At 52.0% G+C, this 15947-nt stretch overlaps 1 protein-coding gene across 1 annotated transcript in view; it reads right to left on the bottom strand.

Moving 5' to 3' along the window:
* The window catches only part of GRIK4 (glutamate ionotropic receptor kainate type subunit 4), a 295913-nt gene that overhangs the window by 73811 nt on the left and 206155 nt on the right, over nucleotides 1-15947 (bottom strand). The window contains exons 10-11 of the mRNA XM_045555389.1: nucleotides 8900-9007; nucleotides 2350-2553 (exon numbers count right to left, since the gene is read on the bottom strand). Coding sequence (XP_045411345.1) covers nucleotides 2350-2553; nucleotides 8900-9007 — 312 coding nt within the window. The remainder of the gene's footprint in view (nucleotides 1-2349; nucleotides 2554-8899; nucleotides 9008-15947) is intronic.

Here is a 15947-nt window from a genome sequence, read left to right on the forward strand (position 1 = left end):
GCCCAGGTAACTCCTGCCCACTCTTCAGAAGTCAGCTCAGTATCTGTTCCCCAGGGAAGCCTTCCCTCCCCTCCTCTTGCACCCCCAGGCTGGCCCCACTCTCCTCTAGATGTCGTCTTCCAACTCCCTGCACGCTGCGTGCCCTGCACGTGCCACAGCATGGAACTATCTATTAATGTGATCATTCACTGACCTCTGTCTCGCTCACTAGTCTGGAGGAGCCATGAGGGCAGTGCCCATGTTTACTGGGTCCCCCATTACATTTCCAACGTCTAGAGCAGTGGAAGGTGTTCAACAAATATTTATGGAATTAAAGGGCTAATTCACTAGTTAATGTCAGGTAGCCAAGTCTTGATGAGACCAAAGCAGCAGTGTTTTTGCTTGAAAGACGATCTGGGGTGAATTTTAAGATCCCCGTCTGATTGCCCAAGTCACTCAGTATGTGGCTGCATGTCCTTGAGTCCCAGACTCCTCTCCCTCTCCTGCCAGTCCGTGTCACAGCTCATTAGGGGGCTAACAAGGAGATGGCTGTGCACTGACACTGCCATCCCTGAAGTCACCCTACCCATCATCAAGCAGCGCAAGGGGGCTGAAGGAATGGGCTCAAGGTGATTGAGGACGTCGGCAAGCAGGGAAGGAAGAAGGCCAGTGGTTCAGCTTCCTATGGCCTAACCACTGAGCAACCTTCACAGTGGAATCCACGTAAGAAGAATGTTCCAGGAGGGGGTCTGGAAGATTCGGTAGAGAAAAGCAGCAAATCCTTTTCTGCTTAAGCACGTGCACCATCAGCATGATGGGGTCAATCTCAAAGACCGCGGAGGGCTCCCTGCTGAAGCCTCCACCCTGCCATCCCCACCCCATGCCAGTCCCCTGAGGCCCCCCTAGGCCTTCTGTGGCTTCTGTGACTTGCCAGCCTTCTGTCTGCAAGCAAGGCCTCACTCTGAGCCAGCTCCCTCTGGACTCCAGTCAGGGTGGTTCACAGTTTCCCGAACGCGGCTGGCCATTTTACCCTGCCGGCTCGTCGCAGATCCTGTCCATACTGCCAGGCTAACTCCTAAGCATCCTCCCTCCTCAGCTCTTACATCTCTTTTCCATAGCGCTCATCTACATAGAACTTTCCACACTGCGTTGTCAAGGATTGCTTATTTAATACCTCGACTAATATTTTTATCCTTGAGGACTAGGATTTTTTAAATTTATCTTATGTTCCGAGTTTGGTACATATAAAGAATTAAAATCATAGTAGTTCTATCAATAGAGGGATCTGGACTCAAATTCCAGCTCTGTCTCACACTCACCGTGTGGCTCTGGACAAGTGATTCACGCCGCAGATGGCGAACGTGTATAGTGGGGGTGACATCTAGCTGAAAGGTATGTTTACAGAGGAGGATTAGAGATGATGCAGGTAAAGCACCCGGCACATCAGCACACGCCGGGAGGCCGCAGGGGAGCTGCAGGAGCTCCTTGCACCCCAGAGAGACAAAGGGGTTGGTTCAAGGTCACACTAAGAACTCAGGTCTGTGCTCTCTGCAGTAGGCCCTCATTACCTCTCCTGATCATAAAAGCTCAGATATGGAAATATGGACAGTGAATTAGCAATGGTTTAATTAATTTTTATGGTTGTTAATAGTGTGTACAAAGAAAACAAGAGATTTCCCCCTGGAAGAACTTTCTATACTCTTGCTCTAACCTAGCAGATGACTGCCATTCCATGATGCTCACCTGCATTTTAATCAAGTCTCCACACTCGCCCTGAAAATCTACAGCCGGTCCAAGTGCACCTTGGCCCTTGGTCTGTAAAAGGACATTTAACGAAAGCAGAAGATAATACAAGAAGTAACAAAATAACTGTAACTGTGACCAGCTCCGCTGCCCGTCCATCCCTTGGCCCCTGTTATTTAGACATGCCTCCCTCAGCAGCATCTCTCAAGGGTCAAAGTCAGCTAAGGGTGGTGTGTTCTATGCTTCCAGGGCCTGCCTGAGTTCTGCCAGAGGGTGCTAATGAACAACAAAACAAACAGAACAAATAAAACGCACCTGGATTATCCAAAAATGGAACCGAAACTTCCTGATCTGCATTCATTGGTCAAGGCCTCCATGACTTTGACCTTGGGAGAGGTCAAAGACTCTCTGGGTAGGAATCATGGGGCATTACTCACCAACGTGCATCCCCAGCGCCTGGCTCAGCGCCAGCCCAGTGAAGGTTTATGGAATGAATGGACAAATAAGTGAAGAATGCATGAGTGACCGACTGAATAAACAGAGGGTTATGAGCAGATAGCACAGGTCTATGCCCTTCCAATCCCTCCCCGCCCACCCTCACGTCCAGATCACCTGTCCTCTGCTTACCCTAGCGATCAGCTCCCCGACCATTCCCGTCCAGGTGCCGTTGGCCTCGGGAACGCCGTACACGCCGTCCCCGACCAGGCGGATCTTGTAGTTGAACCGGAGGATCTCGGCCAGCTCCTTGAGCATGTCCACACAGAAGCCCTCGTAGCGGTCATTGCCTTCCATCTCCTGGTGGTTCCCCTTCAGCATTAAATACGGGTTTTCCTGCAGCAAAACTGGGCAGCTGTCATTCTCATCTTAGCCTTGGCGTCTCAGCCACACGTGATAGGGAGGGCCAGGGTGCAGGGTGGGGAGGAGATGGGGGAGCGGAGGGAGGTGGCTTGGGTAATGGGTCCTTTGGGGGTGCCAACTAGCTCCCGTCCCCCACTTGCTCCTTAGAGCTCCACTTCCAGGTGCTTCTGTTGTTAGGAACACACAGCGGCTCCCCTGCAGGGAGGCTCAAGCTCAAGGCCCACCACCTTGTTCAAGGTCATCATCAGACCCCACCCTCCATTCCTCTCTCTTTTCTTCCCCTCCATTCTGTTTATTCCACACAGACGTATGGCTGGGTGTTGTGAGCAGGCAAGGTAAGGACATGGACGTTGACACCCACACTCCCAGGGCACGACCCAGCCACGAGGACGATGGGAAAAGGAGCAGATCTGTCTGGTGAAATGTCCAGAGAAGGTTCCATGGAGGAGGTGGGATCCAGGCTCTGCTCTGGGGGACGGCAGAACGCTGAGAGACGGAGGTGTTGTGAAGGGAAGGCGTCACGGGCATGGGAAACACCATCAAGGCCACGACCCAAGTGAGAGGAGCGTGGCCTACTCGGGACGTGATGGGCGCCCTGCGTAGCTGGCACATGGCTGTGAGGACAGGTGGTGAGATGTCTGGACAGGCCTCAGGTACCGGGATGAGAATGTACATCACACGGGCTACGATGGGGAGCACCACGGGCCTTAAAGATGTAAGGCGGCGAGGAAAGAATGTCAAATAGAAAGAGAGGCTGCATCTGGGGTCAGGACCCCCTGCTGAGATGGGATACAGGACCCTGAGCCGCAGCGTGGCTCCGCTTGGTCTGGGAGAGCTGGAAAGATGTCAGAGGCACAGAAAGGGACAGGCTCGACTGGCTGGGTTTGGGGTAGAGGAAGGGGTCTTCGGCCCCTTGGGGCCTAGGTGGCTGACTGAGGGCATTGTCACCACTGGCCTGCATGTCTGAAGGGAAAGGGATTTGGAACGTGTTGAACTCGAGGTGCTGGCGGGCGATCCAGGAGGAAAGGACTGACCGGGTGCTTAAAATGTGGAGCGAGGGTAAGATGGGGGCAGAGATGGGAAATCTCTGTGCGGAGGTGAAGGCTGTATCTGTAGGCTATGTGAGACTGCATAGGGGGAGAACCAAGAAGGGACAAAGGACAGAAAAGCAATGAGAAGGGCACCTGGGGGAGGGCGGGAGATGAAGAGCATCCACGGAGGACAAAGCGCAAGCCAGAAAGGCCATAAACAGCCCCAGGAGGGAGTCGTGGGGAGGAGAATGTGGCCGTTCCCAGTGTTCCCACACAGACCAAGCGGGGCTGTGACAGGCACGGGTCATGCGTCCCTGAGCACCTTTCCAAGGCAGGTGCAGGGCAGGTAGCAGGGCCCTGCCTGGATCAGGAGTGAGTGGGCCCCGTAGCAGTGTGAGTGGACCAGCATTTGGAGGAATTAGCAGATGGGGGAGGCAGGATGGAGCAGCAAGGGGCAGATGGCTCCTCTGCGGGACGCTGCCAGCCATGCTTCTCCTCTGGGCTTGCAGGATCCCAAGGGCCCACCCAGTCCTGTAATTCTGTGACTCCCTGTGTGGGAGGGTAGCTTGACAGGCAGTGGGGTGGAGGTAGGGTGGAGGCAACGGTGTTTTAGGATGGGACAGACTGGAGTGGATTTGCAGGCAAGAAGGGAAAATCCCTGGAAAAGGAGGCCACAGAGGAGGAAGGAAGAGCAGCACTGGCTGGCAGAGCAAGGGCCCGGGACACAGAGGCTGGAGACAGGGTCGGGTGGGGGTGAGGCAGAGGGTATGGGTGTGGGTGCGCATGCAGAGAGCAGGGACCGCATGCCAGCCCCCAGGGCCATGCTGACAGTGAGGGCAGGTGGGCTTGGAGGCTTGGTGTGTGGGGGACACCACAGGGAGAGAGAAGATGGCCCAGCTAAAGAGAGGAGGCTGGACACAGGTGAGCAGCTGGGCGTGGGGGGGACACTCAGGCTTGGGGACAGGTATGAGGGCAGAAGGCTGAGCATCACGATTCTAGAAGCTGAGAGAGGGACATGCTGAAATGCTGACTGGCTGAGCTCAAGCCTCAAGGGCCTTCTGGGCTGGAGGAAGACGGAGGGCCAGACAGACGGGCGGTGGTGGGGGAGAGGGGTGTGATGAAGTGGGCGCAGGAAGCAAAGGCTGTGTGCCAGGCAGTGGAGAGCTCTGCATGGAAGGTGACATGGTTCCGATACATGACCCAGGCCACCATCGTGTCAACGAGATGGGCCAGTCTGCCTGCCTTCCATACATGCCGTCCTCAGCGCAAGGGCCTCTCCGTGCCCGAACTCCTGTCCTCCCCATCTGCTGCCCACCCTAACTCATCTCTGCCCTTGGAGTCACACTTCCTCCTCTTCGGCCAACCCATGGCTCAGAGTCCCCTGCTCTCACGCCAGGGCCCGTGTAATTAGCCTCCAGTGTCTTCCCATTTGCACCTGCTCCAGGTTGGATGTCAGTGGGGCCAGGACTGACGCTTCGCCGTCCTTGGTGCCCCCACCTGGCTCCAGCACTAAGCGCTTCCCGATCGTGTGAGGAAACAGCACAGAAATGGCTTCATGGACAGGGCATGGCTGCGGGTTTCCACAAGGGATTGGTAACGTTCCAGGGTACCTTTAATTGTCCCGAAGAGAGTGTCACCAAATTCTGCTCCTCAAGTACTCTGTATTCTCAAGTTAATTTAAATTCCCTGCCATATTCAACGTAAATATACGCAAGGCTGATCTTGGAGGGGGAGACGTGTTGGAAGCCAAAGCATCGGAAGGGCTGGGGCTCACTGGCCCTCGGCACGTGCTGGGGCTGAGTGCAGGCCTCGAGCAGGAGAACCTGCGGTGATAACGCAGCAAGATGTTTTAACATGAGGGCTGACACAGAAGAGGTGTTCGGGGAATGGGCGCCACAGCTAATTCTGTGTGTTTGCTGGTGTTAACCAATAAATCATCCACGTGTCCCAAGTGTACCCTGACAGGAGCGTGAGACAACATGGATATGTGCCGAGTTTTAAGGGATAAATCATTCAGGATTACCATTTGCCAGGAAAGACCCACAAACGGCCACCTGGGGACTGAATTAAGATCAACATTCCTGGTAAGAGCTATTGACTTGGATCAGCCACCTTAGGTGCACGCGTACACACACACACACACACACACACACACACACACGCACGCACGTGGGAGAAAAGAACTGACACTAATTGTCATTTGAATTGTACTTACCATGTTATTAAATGTCACCTCACACAAAAGTGTCCTGCCAGCACCCCTACTACCCCTCACGAGCACGTGTGTGTATGTGAACATACCCATGTGCACAGCTGTGCACACACACTAATCAGAGTAACCTTCCCAGCCTAGAAATGCGACCCTGTGGTCTCAGCGTAGCTGTGTGTCTATTCCAAAGCTCCAAGGACAGTCTAATTCCGGGCTCTGAGAGGCAGGAGGTACAGTCCAGCCACTTCCTCATCTTCCTCCCAAACTCTTGTTGGCTTTTAAGGGACACCTCCTACCCTGTAGGCAGGAATTCCTCTACTCTGATTCTAATTATTGAACCCCTACTTTGTGTAAGCACCCCTGTCTTTGAGAAGCTGTCATCCTAGAAGGGGAGGCAGAACTCTTACACCACCATGCCACATCAGAGTGGTGTGCAAAATGCTAGAGACAGGCAGAGAGCAGGAGTCTGAGCAAGGAAGGCTTCACGGGAGAGGTGACATCTGAGCAGAACTTTGAAGGATGCATAGCTATTTCCAGACGGAAACAGAACTTAGAGGGAAGGGCAACGCAGGCATAGGGAACAGCAAGTGCAAAGGCAGGGAGAGGCATGACGCAGTGAGGAAATGTCGGGTAACCTAGCACCCCTAGGCCCCAAGTCACAAGGAGAGGAAGAAGGTGAGGTGGGCTGGATCATGAAGGGTTATATCCCAAGCTCAGGGGCAGCAGGGCCTGGGCACCCACTGGAGGATTGTAGGGAAGGAAATGACAGGGGGACTCTGATTTCCAAACGGCCACATTGACAAAAGGCTAGGGGCGGGGACAGCGGAGCAAGTGAGAAGGGCCTGCAAGGAGGCCACGGGTGGCAGCAGAAAGAGGCAGCCTGGATTCGGGCAAGGGATATGAGCATGGAAAGAAGGGCACAGACTCCAGAAGTTTTTCAGAGATAAAAAAGACAATGGAGGGAGGTTCCAGCAATCCCGCTGTGTGCTGCCCCCTGCTCCCAACCGGGCTCAGCCAGGCTGCTCCCAGATCTCAGCCGGCCAGCGACACCACGACCCTCTAATCTATCTGGCATTTTCACATTGGTTCAGATAAGCTAAGGTGGAGCTGAGATAGGGACTGAATGAAACCCTGGAGCTAGAACTGCTCCCTCTGTCCTTTCCCTCTGCCCGGAACACTCCTGCCCCGACAACCGCCTGGTTCACTCCTCACCTCCACGGGGGGTGTGTCAAAGCTCACCTCCACAGTGGGGCTGCCCTGACCACCTGTGCATCAACACCGCCTGCCCTCGTGGCACCCCAACCCCCTTCCAGCTCTGTGTCTTTCCCCTCAGCCTCACCACCTTCAGATTTATTGTATGGCTATATTTCTTTTCATTGTCTGTAAGGTAAGCTCCTTACAGGCAGGGACTTTTTTCCTTTTGGTTCACTGATGGATACTGGGCACCTACAACGGTGTTAGCCATACAGTGCCCATATCAGAGTGGTGTGGGAAATGCTAGAGACAGGAAGAGAGCACAAGTTCAAGCAAGGAAGGCTTCGTGGAAGAGGTGATATCTCAGCAGAACTTTGAAGGATGCATAGATATTTCCAGATGGAAACAGAACTTAGAGGGAAGGGCAACCCAGGCACCAGGAACAGCGAGTGCAATGATAAATATTCATTGAATGAATGAATGAAAACATTCAGTGACCCCCATCTCCTATCAAATGAGGGGGAAACTCAACAGCCTGGCATTCAAGTTCCTAAGCACTGTGAACCCAACCTGCTTCTCTGGCATATGCCTCTCCCCTTCCCTGCCAATGCCTATGGCCAGGGAAAACCTGTACGTTTCAGCATGTCCTGAACACCTTCCAATGCCCTCCTTCACTCACTTCCCCCTCCGCACTTGCTCCCTGTCCTCAGAGCCCAGCTAAACACCCGTTCTTCTCTGAAGGCTCTGCTGACCTCCCCACGGGCCGGGCCCTCTCTCTCCTTCCCACGCCACAGCTCTAGGTGTGCACCTCTTCCCTGCATTTTATCTCCCTCTGCTTACAGTAAATCAATAATTCCAGCCCAGGACCCCCGGGTCCTGGGAGTTCATGCAGGTAGCGATGGAGGTCCCTGAGCTCTTTTTATTTATTATTTCCAAAAGCCTAAAAGAAACGGACACATTGGCAGACCTCGCACAGGTAGCAACGATAAGGCTGAGCAGGCTGACGCGTGCACTGGCTTTGCTTTGGGCTGAAATGCTATCAGTGTGGCAACACGGGTTACCTCCCGCCGACAAGATGCTGTGCCAGGCAGGGAAGGACGCTTTTGATTAGTTAAAAGAAGGAGGAGGGGGGAGGAACAAACTAATTACTGCCTAATACATGCAGTTGGTTTAACTGACAAATCTTTTAAAGCATGAGGTCTTCAGGGGGGAAGACAAATACCTTGCTGTGTATGCACTTGACTTAGCCCATGTACTAAATTACATCCTCTTTGAGGATAGAGACTGACTCCTACTCATCTTCGATCTCCAGGACAGAGCACAGTGCCTGGCACATGGTGGGGGGTGGGAGTAGAGGGTGGACTTGGTAATTATTAAATAGAATTGAATCAAATTAAAAGGGCAGATGGTCCCTTGCCCTGTAGATTAATTGAGAACTCTCTTTTCACCATCTGGAAATAACGGAACAGGCCATGTAAACCCACAGATGTTCCGGTGTCTACTTGAGGGGTGTGGTAGGGAGGGCCCCGTCTCGTACACGGCAGGCTGCAAACAAGGCGGGCTACTGGGAAAGGGCAGGGAGCCCCCCGTGGACTGCACCCAGCTCCCCCAACCTTGGCTGTGCACAGCTGTCAAGGTGCCCCTGAAAGAGGCATCCACAAACGGTGGTGTCTCCCTGCCCCATCGCTCTTCCCCAGCTGCTTTGGAACTCATCAAATATCATTTCCATGTGAAACAGCAACGGGAGTGTAATTACACTGTCATAAATTGGCCTCGGCGCTGTGATTAGAGCTCCCGTCTTCTGTCACGGGGAAGCCTGAGAGTGCTCAGAGCCGGGGAGGCACCCCAGGAAGCTGCAGCTGGGAGCCCGGGGGACCCTGCTTACCAGGATGGTGGTGACGACCAGGGTGGTGTTGAAGAGACTGTCGGAGATGTTAGAGGCGTACAGGCGGCTGTCCATGCTGAGGCCCTCTGCCACGTGCCACTGGCCGATCTGCAGACACCAACAGGAGAGGACTGGGAAGAACTGGAGGAAGGAGGAGGCTGGGCAGGTTGGGCGCTGAGGTCCCGCGGGCCTCCAGGGGTGGAAGGAGCTAGGGGCCAGGCCCTGCCTCTGGTGGGCTGCACGTGAGCCACAGAGGAAGGGAGGGCTGTGGAGTATGCAGTGGGGGCTGGACCGGGGCAGACAGCCGTTATACAGGATTGGGGGCTGAGAGAAGACAGGAGTAAAGACTTTGGAGAGGGGGAGAGGAAAATGGACAAATAAGTCAGGAATGGAATGAGGTTCAGAGAGGTTTGCTCTCATGGAAGGGAAGGAAATGTGGAATCGCATGATTCTGAGGCAGGGATGAGCCACAGAGTTCTTTTGCTTCAGCCTTCAATCACTGATTATCTAAATAAGAGTCAGAATGTTATACTGGGGAGAACCAGGCCCTTTAATAAGTGTTGGCTGAATGGTTAAATGAATGAATGAAGAGGGACGACCCAGGTTCAAGTCCAGGTTGACTCGCTTGCTGGCTGTGAAAACTTGGGCAAGTTATTGAAATCGTTCAGAACCTCAGTTTCCCCATCTATAAGTGGGGACGATGACGTCTGCCCTGGCTTCTTCGCAGAGTTCTCATGCCCTCAGAGATCCCGCACGGGCCAGTCTGATGTCACATTATTTATCCAGACCCAGGAGCAGAGATCCCAACTCTGAAACCTTAGGAAAGTTACTGAACCTCTCTGAGCATATTTCATCTGTAAAATGGGGACAATAATGGAAACTTCACCGGGTCGTTGTGCAAAGGTACTTAACCTGGCACTTAATAAATATTATTTTCCTTCCACAGCGTCTTTGTCTTTCTGTTGCTTTTTGTTTCCTTTACTGTATTGTGATAAGAACACTTAATATGAGATGTACTCTCTTACCAAATCTTTAGACGTCCAATACATTACTGTTGATTATCCCATTGTCTTAAGGACGTCCACAAACAAAAACCAAGAACAAACAAACAAAAAAACTCTGTAATTTCATCAGTTCTCCATTCTAGAAAGTTACCTAAACCTGAACTCAACAGAAGTGGGTTTTTAAATTGTTTGCTTTTCCTAGTGGAACTCTTTTTATAAATAATTTTTTTAAAAAACCATATACACACACCCAAACACATACATATGTATATACATAAACTCCCGACGTATTTCTCCTAGCCGGAGCCCCTGGCAAATCACGGCTGTTGCTGAGCGTATTTAGGTGGGCAGCCAGGGGAGACGGCTGACAGCTGGCTGAAAACCCAGCGAGATGCACACGGCCACCTCTGCCAGGCATCTCCAGGCAGCAGCAGCGGCTTCCCTGGAAAACCCACATGAGTCCTGTGGACGCCGTGTGGCTCTATTTCCCCGGAGCTGGGCTCTGCGTTCTCTTATGGAATCTCCAGCAACAACCAAGACAAGTCGCACCCTCGTCCCCTGACCCCCCCCACCATGTGGCTCACAGCAGCAGGGACTGGCCTTACTTATACTCCAGCACCTTGCTCGGGGACTAGTATTCAGAGGCAGGGAAAGCCCTCATCTCCTAGGGGCAGACTGCTGTTGTCAGCGAGGCACAGGCAGAAGGCAGAGAGCCCTCCTCTGGCCTCTGGAGCTCCTACTGTCTCCCAAAGGGACCAGCCAGGCCATGCTATTGCCTGAGCTTCCCCTTCCTCCTCCTCTCTCTGCAGGGGGAAGGGGTGAGGAGGATGAGGCTTTCCAAATGAAAGGGGAGTAGTGACTGGGCACCTGCTGTGGTAGATGTATCAGGCTCTGTCCTCTCTCAATTCTCCCATCAGCCCTTTAGAGTAGTTTCAGCGTTTCTGTTTTATCTGTGAAGAAACTGAGGCCCAGAGAAGTTTAACAGCTTGCCTAAGGTGCCTAAGGCCACCCAGCTGGGAAGTGCAGTGCAGGCTTGAACCCAGATCTGCCTCCTAATTCTGTGATCCCTCCTTTCTCCGCTGCTGTCTCTTAGGGCGGGGATGCTAACGTGCCCTTCATTTAAGCAGGCCAGGCCAAGCAGGGAATGCCTGCGGGGGGCCTCGGCCATCCAGTAGGAACCCCAGATGCATAAGCTTTCTTCCACTTGGTCTTGACACTGCAAAGTCAGGTGAGATTATTGTCCCCTCAGAGGCTCAGTTTCCCTGTTTTCAAAATGGGTAGAATTGGCCCCTGATGGTCTCCTAGGCTGGGAAGGGCTGTACTTGGACAGAAGGAACACGAAGAGCTATGGGGTGGGATGTCAGCATTTGGGCATTTGGGGCAGGACTGAACTGCTTTTGTCACTGTCAACCTCTACTTCATGCTAACAGGGCCAGTGAGATCTCAGCGCCCCGGCCACTCTCCCATCTCACTCGCCACCTGCTCTAAGAAGCCCCAGCCCCAGGCTCCCTGGGCTCACCCAAGCCAGAGATAGCTGCCCGCAAAAGCCAGGGATAGAAATGCTTCACCCAGAGCCAGATCCAACAGCCTGAGCAACGCACCCTCCCGCCCGCCACCTCTGGGGACATGGCAAAGAGACTAATTAGCCCCCAAGCTCCAGTCAGGAAATGAATCTCCCACCCAGCCTCCCATTAGTCCCAAAGAAATTAATAAACCCATCTGATACAACAAAGTGGCTTGGCAGCTATTAACCAGCGCAACCTAATTGCAGAAAGGCAGTGGGAGGGAAAGGAAGAGACGACAGAGCCAGGCGCCCTGGGATACGGGCTAATTGCCCCACCCACTGGGCACTCTCGATGCCACCCACGTGCCAGGGGGAGCAGGAGACACCGCTCTTCCATCACTGGCAATCTGTGGCTCTGCCTTCAGCCAAATCCCCTCACTCCGCCCTGCTGACACCTGCCCCCAAACCTCCTGTAGGAACAGCTGCTTTGAAAGCTGCTTCCACGTGCCCACATGTGCAGTCTCGATCTTGCCTCCGATAATGTCTCTTCGTGGCTCTCTCTGGACTCTGTCTCTCCCACTTGCTCTGCCTCTCCACAGTTTGGAGGCCCCAGGGGTTGCAGTGACGAGAGAGGGTGTGGATTTGGACAGGACCCCTGCTAGCCTAATACAGCATCTTAATGCACGTGAGAAAGAACTGCTCCTTTGGGCTGACGTGGTCCTGCCAGTTCATGGCCGGGAATGCAAAGTTTTGGCTGATTTCAGCCTCTACTCACCCTTGAGCATTACACAACACAACGGCCCCAGAGTTGGAGCACTTGGGTTTAACCTGGCTTCTCTGCTACAAGGTGCGTGATCTCAGGCAAGTTGATGAATCCCCCTGAGCCTCAGTTTCCCCAATCTATAAATTGGGGATTAAAATAGTAATTATTACCTCACAGGGTTCTTAAGGAGATTAAACGAGATGGTATATGTGCAAAGTACTATGTCAGTATTCATTAGTTTTTAATGAATGCCACTGCCCCAGACGGAGGTGGGATCTCTGCTCTGCAAAAGGCTTTGCACTGTGCACTTTAGTTTATTAAAAAGACCAGGTCAGTGTTTCGAAGTTTGGTTCCCAGACCAGCGGTATTAGCGTTAGAAATGCAAATTCTCGGCCTTGCCCCAGACTGACTAAATCAGGAACTCCAGGGGTAGGGCAGGCTGGATAAGAACAGAGCCAAAAGAGGGACTCAGAGGACACACAGGATGACGAGAAGGGATAGGGTGTAGAGATGAATATTGATTCAGGGACTACGCAAAGTGAGTGAGGAAATGTTTAAAAAGTGGCTCTCCAGGAAATAAAGGCCCTAATTTGTAGTGTCTGCCAATTTCTGTGGTGTAAACACTTCCACCAGGGCCGATTCCAAGCTGCCAGCATGACATCACCAAGCACAGAGCTTTGATGTGTTCCTCGGGCTCTCGCCAGCTGGGGCAGGCTGGCTCCGGCACACGACTGATGCCCACATGCTTGCATGGGCTCTGTGCTGGGCACTAGAAGTTTACGCATATTAAGCTCATTGCCACTCCACTTAATTAGTAACGAAAGTGAAGTCCAGGTAAGTTAATAATTTATGCAAGTCACAGAGTTGGTAAGTAGAAAAAAATATTCAAAACAAGGCCAACGTGCTGCTTAATTGGGATCACAATATTTGAAATGAATGTGCAGTCTTTCTAACTATGGTTTCTAACGCTATTAGAAGAAACACTTTATGATAGGGTGCTTAGTCACCTATGAAAATTTAGGTAAATATAATTGATATGGGATGTGTCTGCCTGTGCATAGAAAGTATCACTTACCCAACCTCCCCAAGGGACACGGATCAATATAAATTAATGACAATCTTGGTCCTTTAAGTACTAAAATTCTGGAGATTTTAATTATTCATTCAAAAGCATTATTTCCAAAAATCCTTTCTAAAGGAATTATGTGTTCTTCCATCCTCTTAAACAGAGCAAGCATCCTGACCTTAACACGCAGTATTATCACCACTATGAAGCGCTTGCTATACTGTGCTGTGGTACAGCTGCCCTACGGGTTACCGAAGTGTGCAGGGCCACTCGCCTGCAGTTCTGCGTTTTTATAAGTTTACCTGTCTACTTTTCATAGTGTCTGTTTCTTTTCTCACTGTGAGCCATCGCTTTTTGCTCCTATTAGGACGGCTGTCTCTGAGCCTCTGTCCTCCTGGGAGCTGTGTTTCAGACTCCTGGGTGGAGTACCCAGGAACCAAGCTTGGAAGAGTTGCTTGTAAGGGAAGCATAGACAAGCGGCTGATAGGGCCAGGGGGCTGCGGTGACTGAGCTCCATGGCATTGATAGGGGCTGCCCACCTTTGGAAAGGTGATGATGGTACAACTGAACGAGTGTCAGAGACCTGGATTTGGTCTGCCGAGTGACCCCAGGTCAGCAAGTTGGTCACCTCCCCAGCAACACACTATAGGAAGTGCCATGGGGGTCCTCTGCTGCTCCCTGGCAGAGCTGGCATGGTGTCACCTGGTGTCTGACCTACGTTAGCACCCGGCACTGTCTGTTAATTTCCTCTGCCCTCACCCCTCCCCAGCCTCCACCCTCGTCCAAGTTCCCACTGAACTTCCCTGGGACAAGAATCCACCCTGGCCTGTCTCCGCTTTGTTCTTTGCACAGCCCGGTCATCTATTCAAAATCTCACATATGGTCACGCCAGATCCTGCTTAAAACCTTTCGATTCTTTCCCATTTTGGAGGTCCAGATGGTAAATGCTGAGATTTTGCCTACAAGGCCCCAGAGGCCTGTCCTCTGCCCACTGTCCCCCCGTCATCTCACACTGTTTTCTCCAGCTTTATCTGTGCTGCAGCCACACCTCCTTCCTCACCTGTTCAAGTGCAGTGAGCTCCTCCTGCCAGGGTCTGTTCCCTGCCTGGAACTCTCCTTGCCACACAAGTCCCTGCCCCCCAGCCCTCTTTCAGCCAGCTCAGGGGTTGGTGAACCAGGGACTACAGGCTGAATGGAGCCCACTGCCTATTTCTGGAAATAAAGTTTTATTGGGACACAGCCACGCCTATCCATTTATGCACTGTGACCGCTTTCATCTACAACAGCAGATTTGCTCAGAAACCGTGTGGCCTGCAAAATCTCAGTGTTTACCATCTGGACCTCCGTAGAAAAACTTTGCCAAAGCCTGATGAAGTTTACACATGTTAATCCCTTCAGGCCTCAGCTCCAAGATCCCTTCCTCCAAAAAGCCCTTCCTCATCTCCCAAAGTGAAACTTCTCCCAGAACCAGGTTCTTTTCCTTCAAACATTCATTAATGTGACTCTTGCTTGCTGCCTGTCTTTCTTACTATCCAGTAAGCCTCATGAGAGCAGGGATTGCTGTTGGTTTTGCCTGCCCTTTTATCCCTAGAGCCTGGCACAGTGCCTAGCTTATCACAGATGTTCAGTAAAATCCCAGAACTTTGAATGTATTATCTCATTTAATCCTCAGCACATCTCATTTTACAGATTTGAAAAGTTCTTAGTCCTACTGAGGTTAGGCAATTAATGTCCCCAGTGTCATGCATTGCAAAGTACCAGAATGGGGAGTCAAACCCATGCTCTCTCTGTCCCCAAAGCATACACTCCTAGCCACTGTGCTACTGTGTTACAGGGTTAAGAAGACAATGATGGGAACAGGCTTGGCACAGTGCCCAGCATGCTGGCATCACTGACATGAACCCACCAAGTTCTTCCCTCTCTGTCCCCTTCCCGCTGCAGTATATGAGCCCTCAGGCCCTTTGCTAACAGACCTGTCTCAGAGGCCCAGGGACGCACATGCCCTGACGCCAGCCGAGGGGGAGCCCTGGCCATTCTGCCTGCTCACAGCCCTCTCATGCCTGTCTAGAGTCACGCAGGCTTGTCATTTTGCCACTTTGTTCTCTCCCGAGTAGGTAAAAAGAGATTCATTTTTGAAGCCCTGAGGGATTTCCTCACATCCTTGCCTGCATCCGTGGGTGTGCACACAGCGCTCCGGCATTTAATATTTTATGTACATTTAGATGATAGTTCTTTGCACTCGGCGCTGTCAGGATCCAGGCTCTTCTAAGGAGGCCGCTGTAACTCCGAGGCACAGTAAGGCCTTCTGCTTCAGAGTCAGATTTTGTAAACACTTATTGATCACCTTTGCATGCTGAGCACTCAGCCATGTGCTTTGCTTACATAAATTTCCCTGATTCCGCACAACAACCTTGTTATTATTCCCACCTGAGAAATGCAGGCTCGATGTAGGCACTTCAGACAATAGTAATAATGCTTAATGTAGGCACTTTCATGCAGGTTTTTGTTGAATGAATGAATGAATGAATGAATGAATGAAGCCTCAGAGACAATCAACTTGCTGAGGATCACAGAGTTAATAGGGGATTAAAGTGGGATTTGAACTCAGATTCTATTCACTACTATGCCAGCTCGTTGAGTTAGGACAGGTGTAGGCTATCTTGACCTTATGACCTGGGCCTTCCCACATGCCTCTCTGATTACCTTGAACT

Source organism: Lemur catta, chromosome 7 (assembly GCF_020740605.2).
Source record: "Lemur catta isolate mLemCat1 chromosome 7, mLemCat1.pri, whole genome shotgun sequence".
NCBI lineage: Eukaryota > Metazoa > Chordata > Mammalia > Primates > Lemuridae > Lemur > Lemur catta.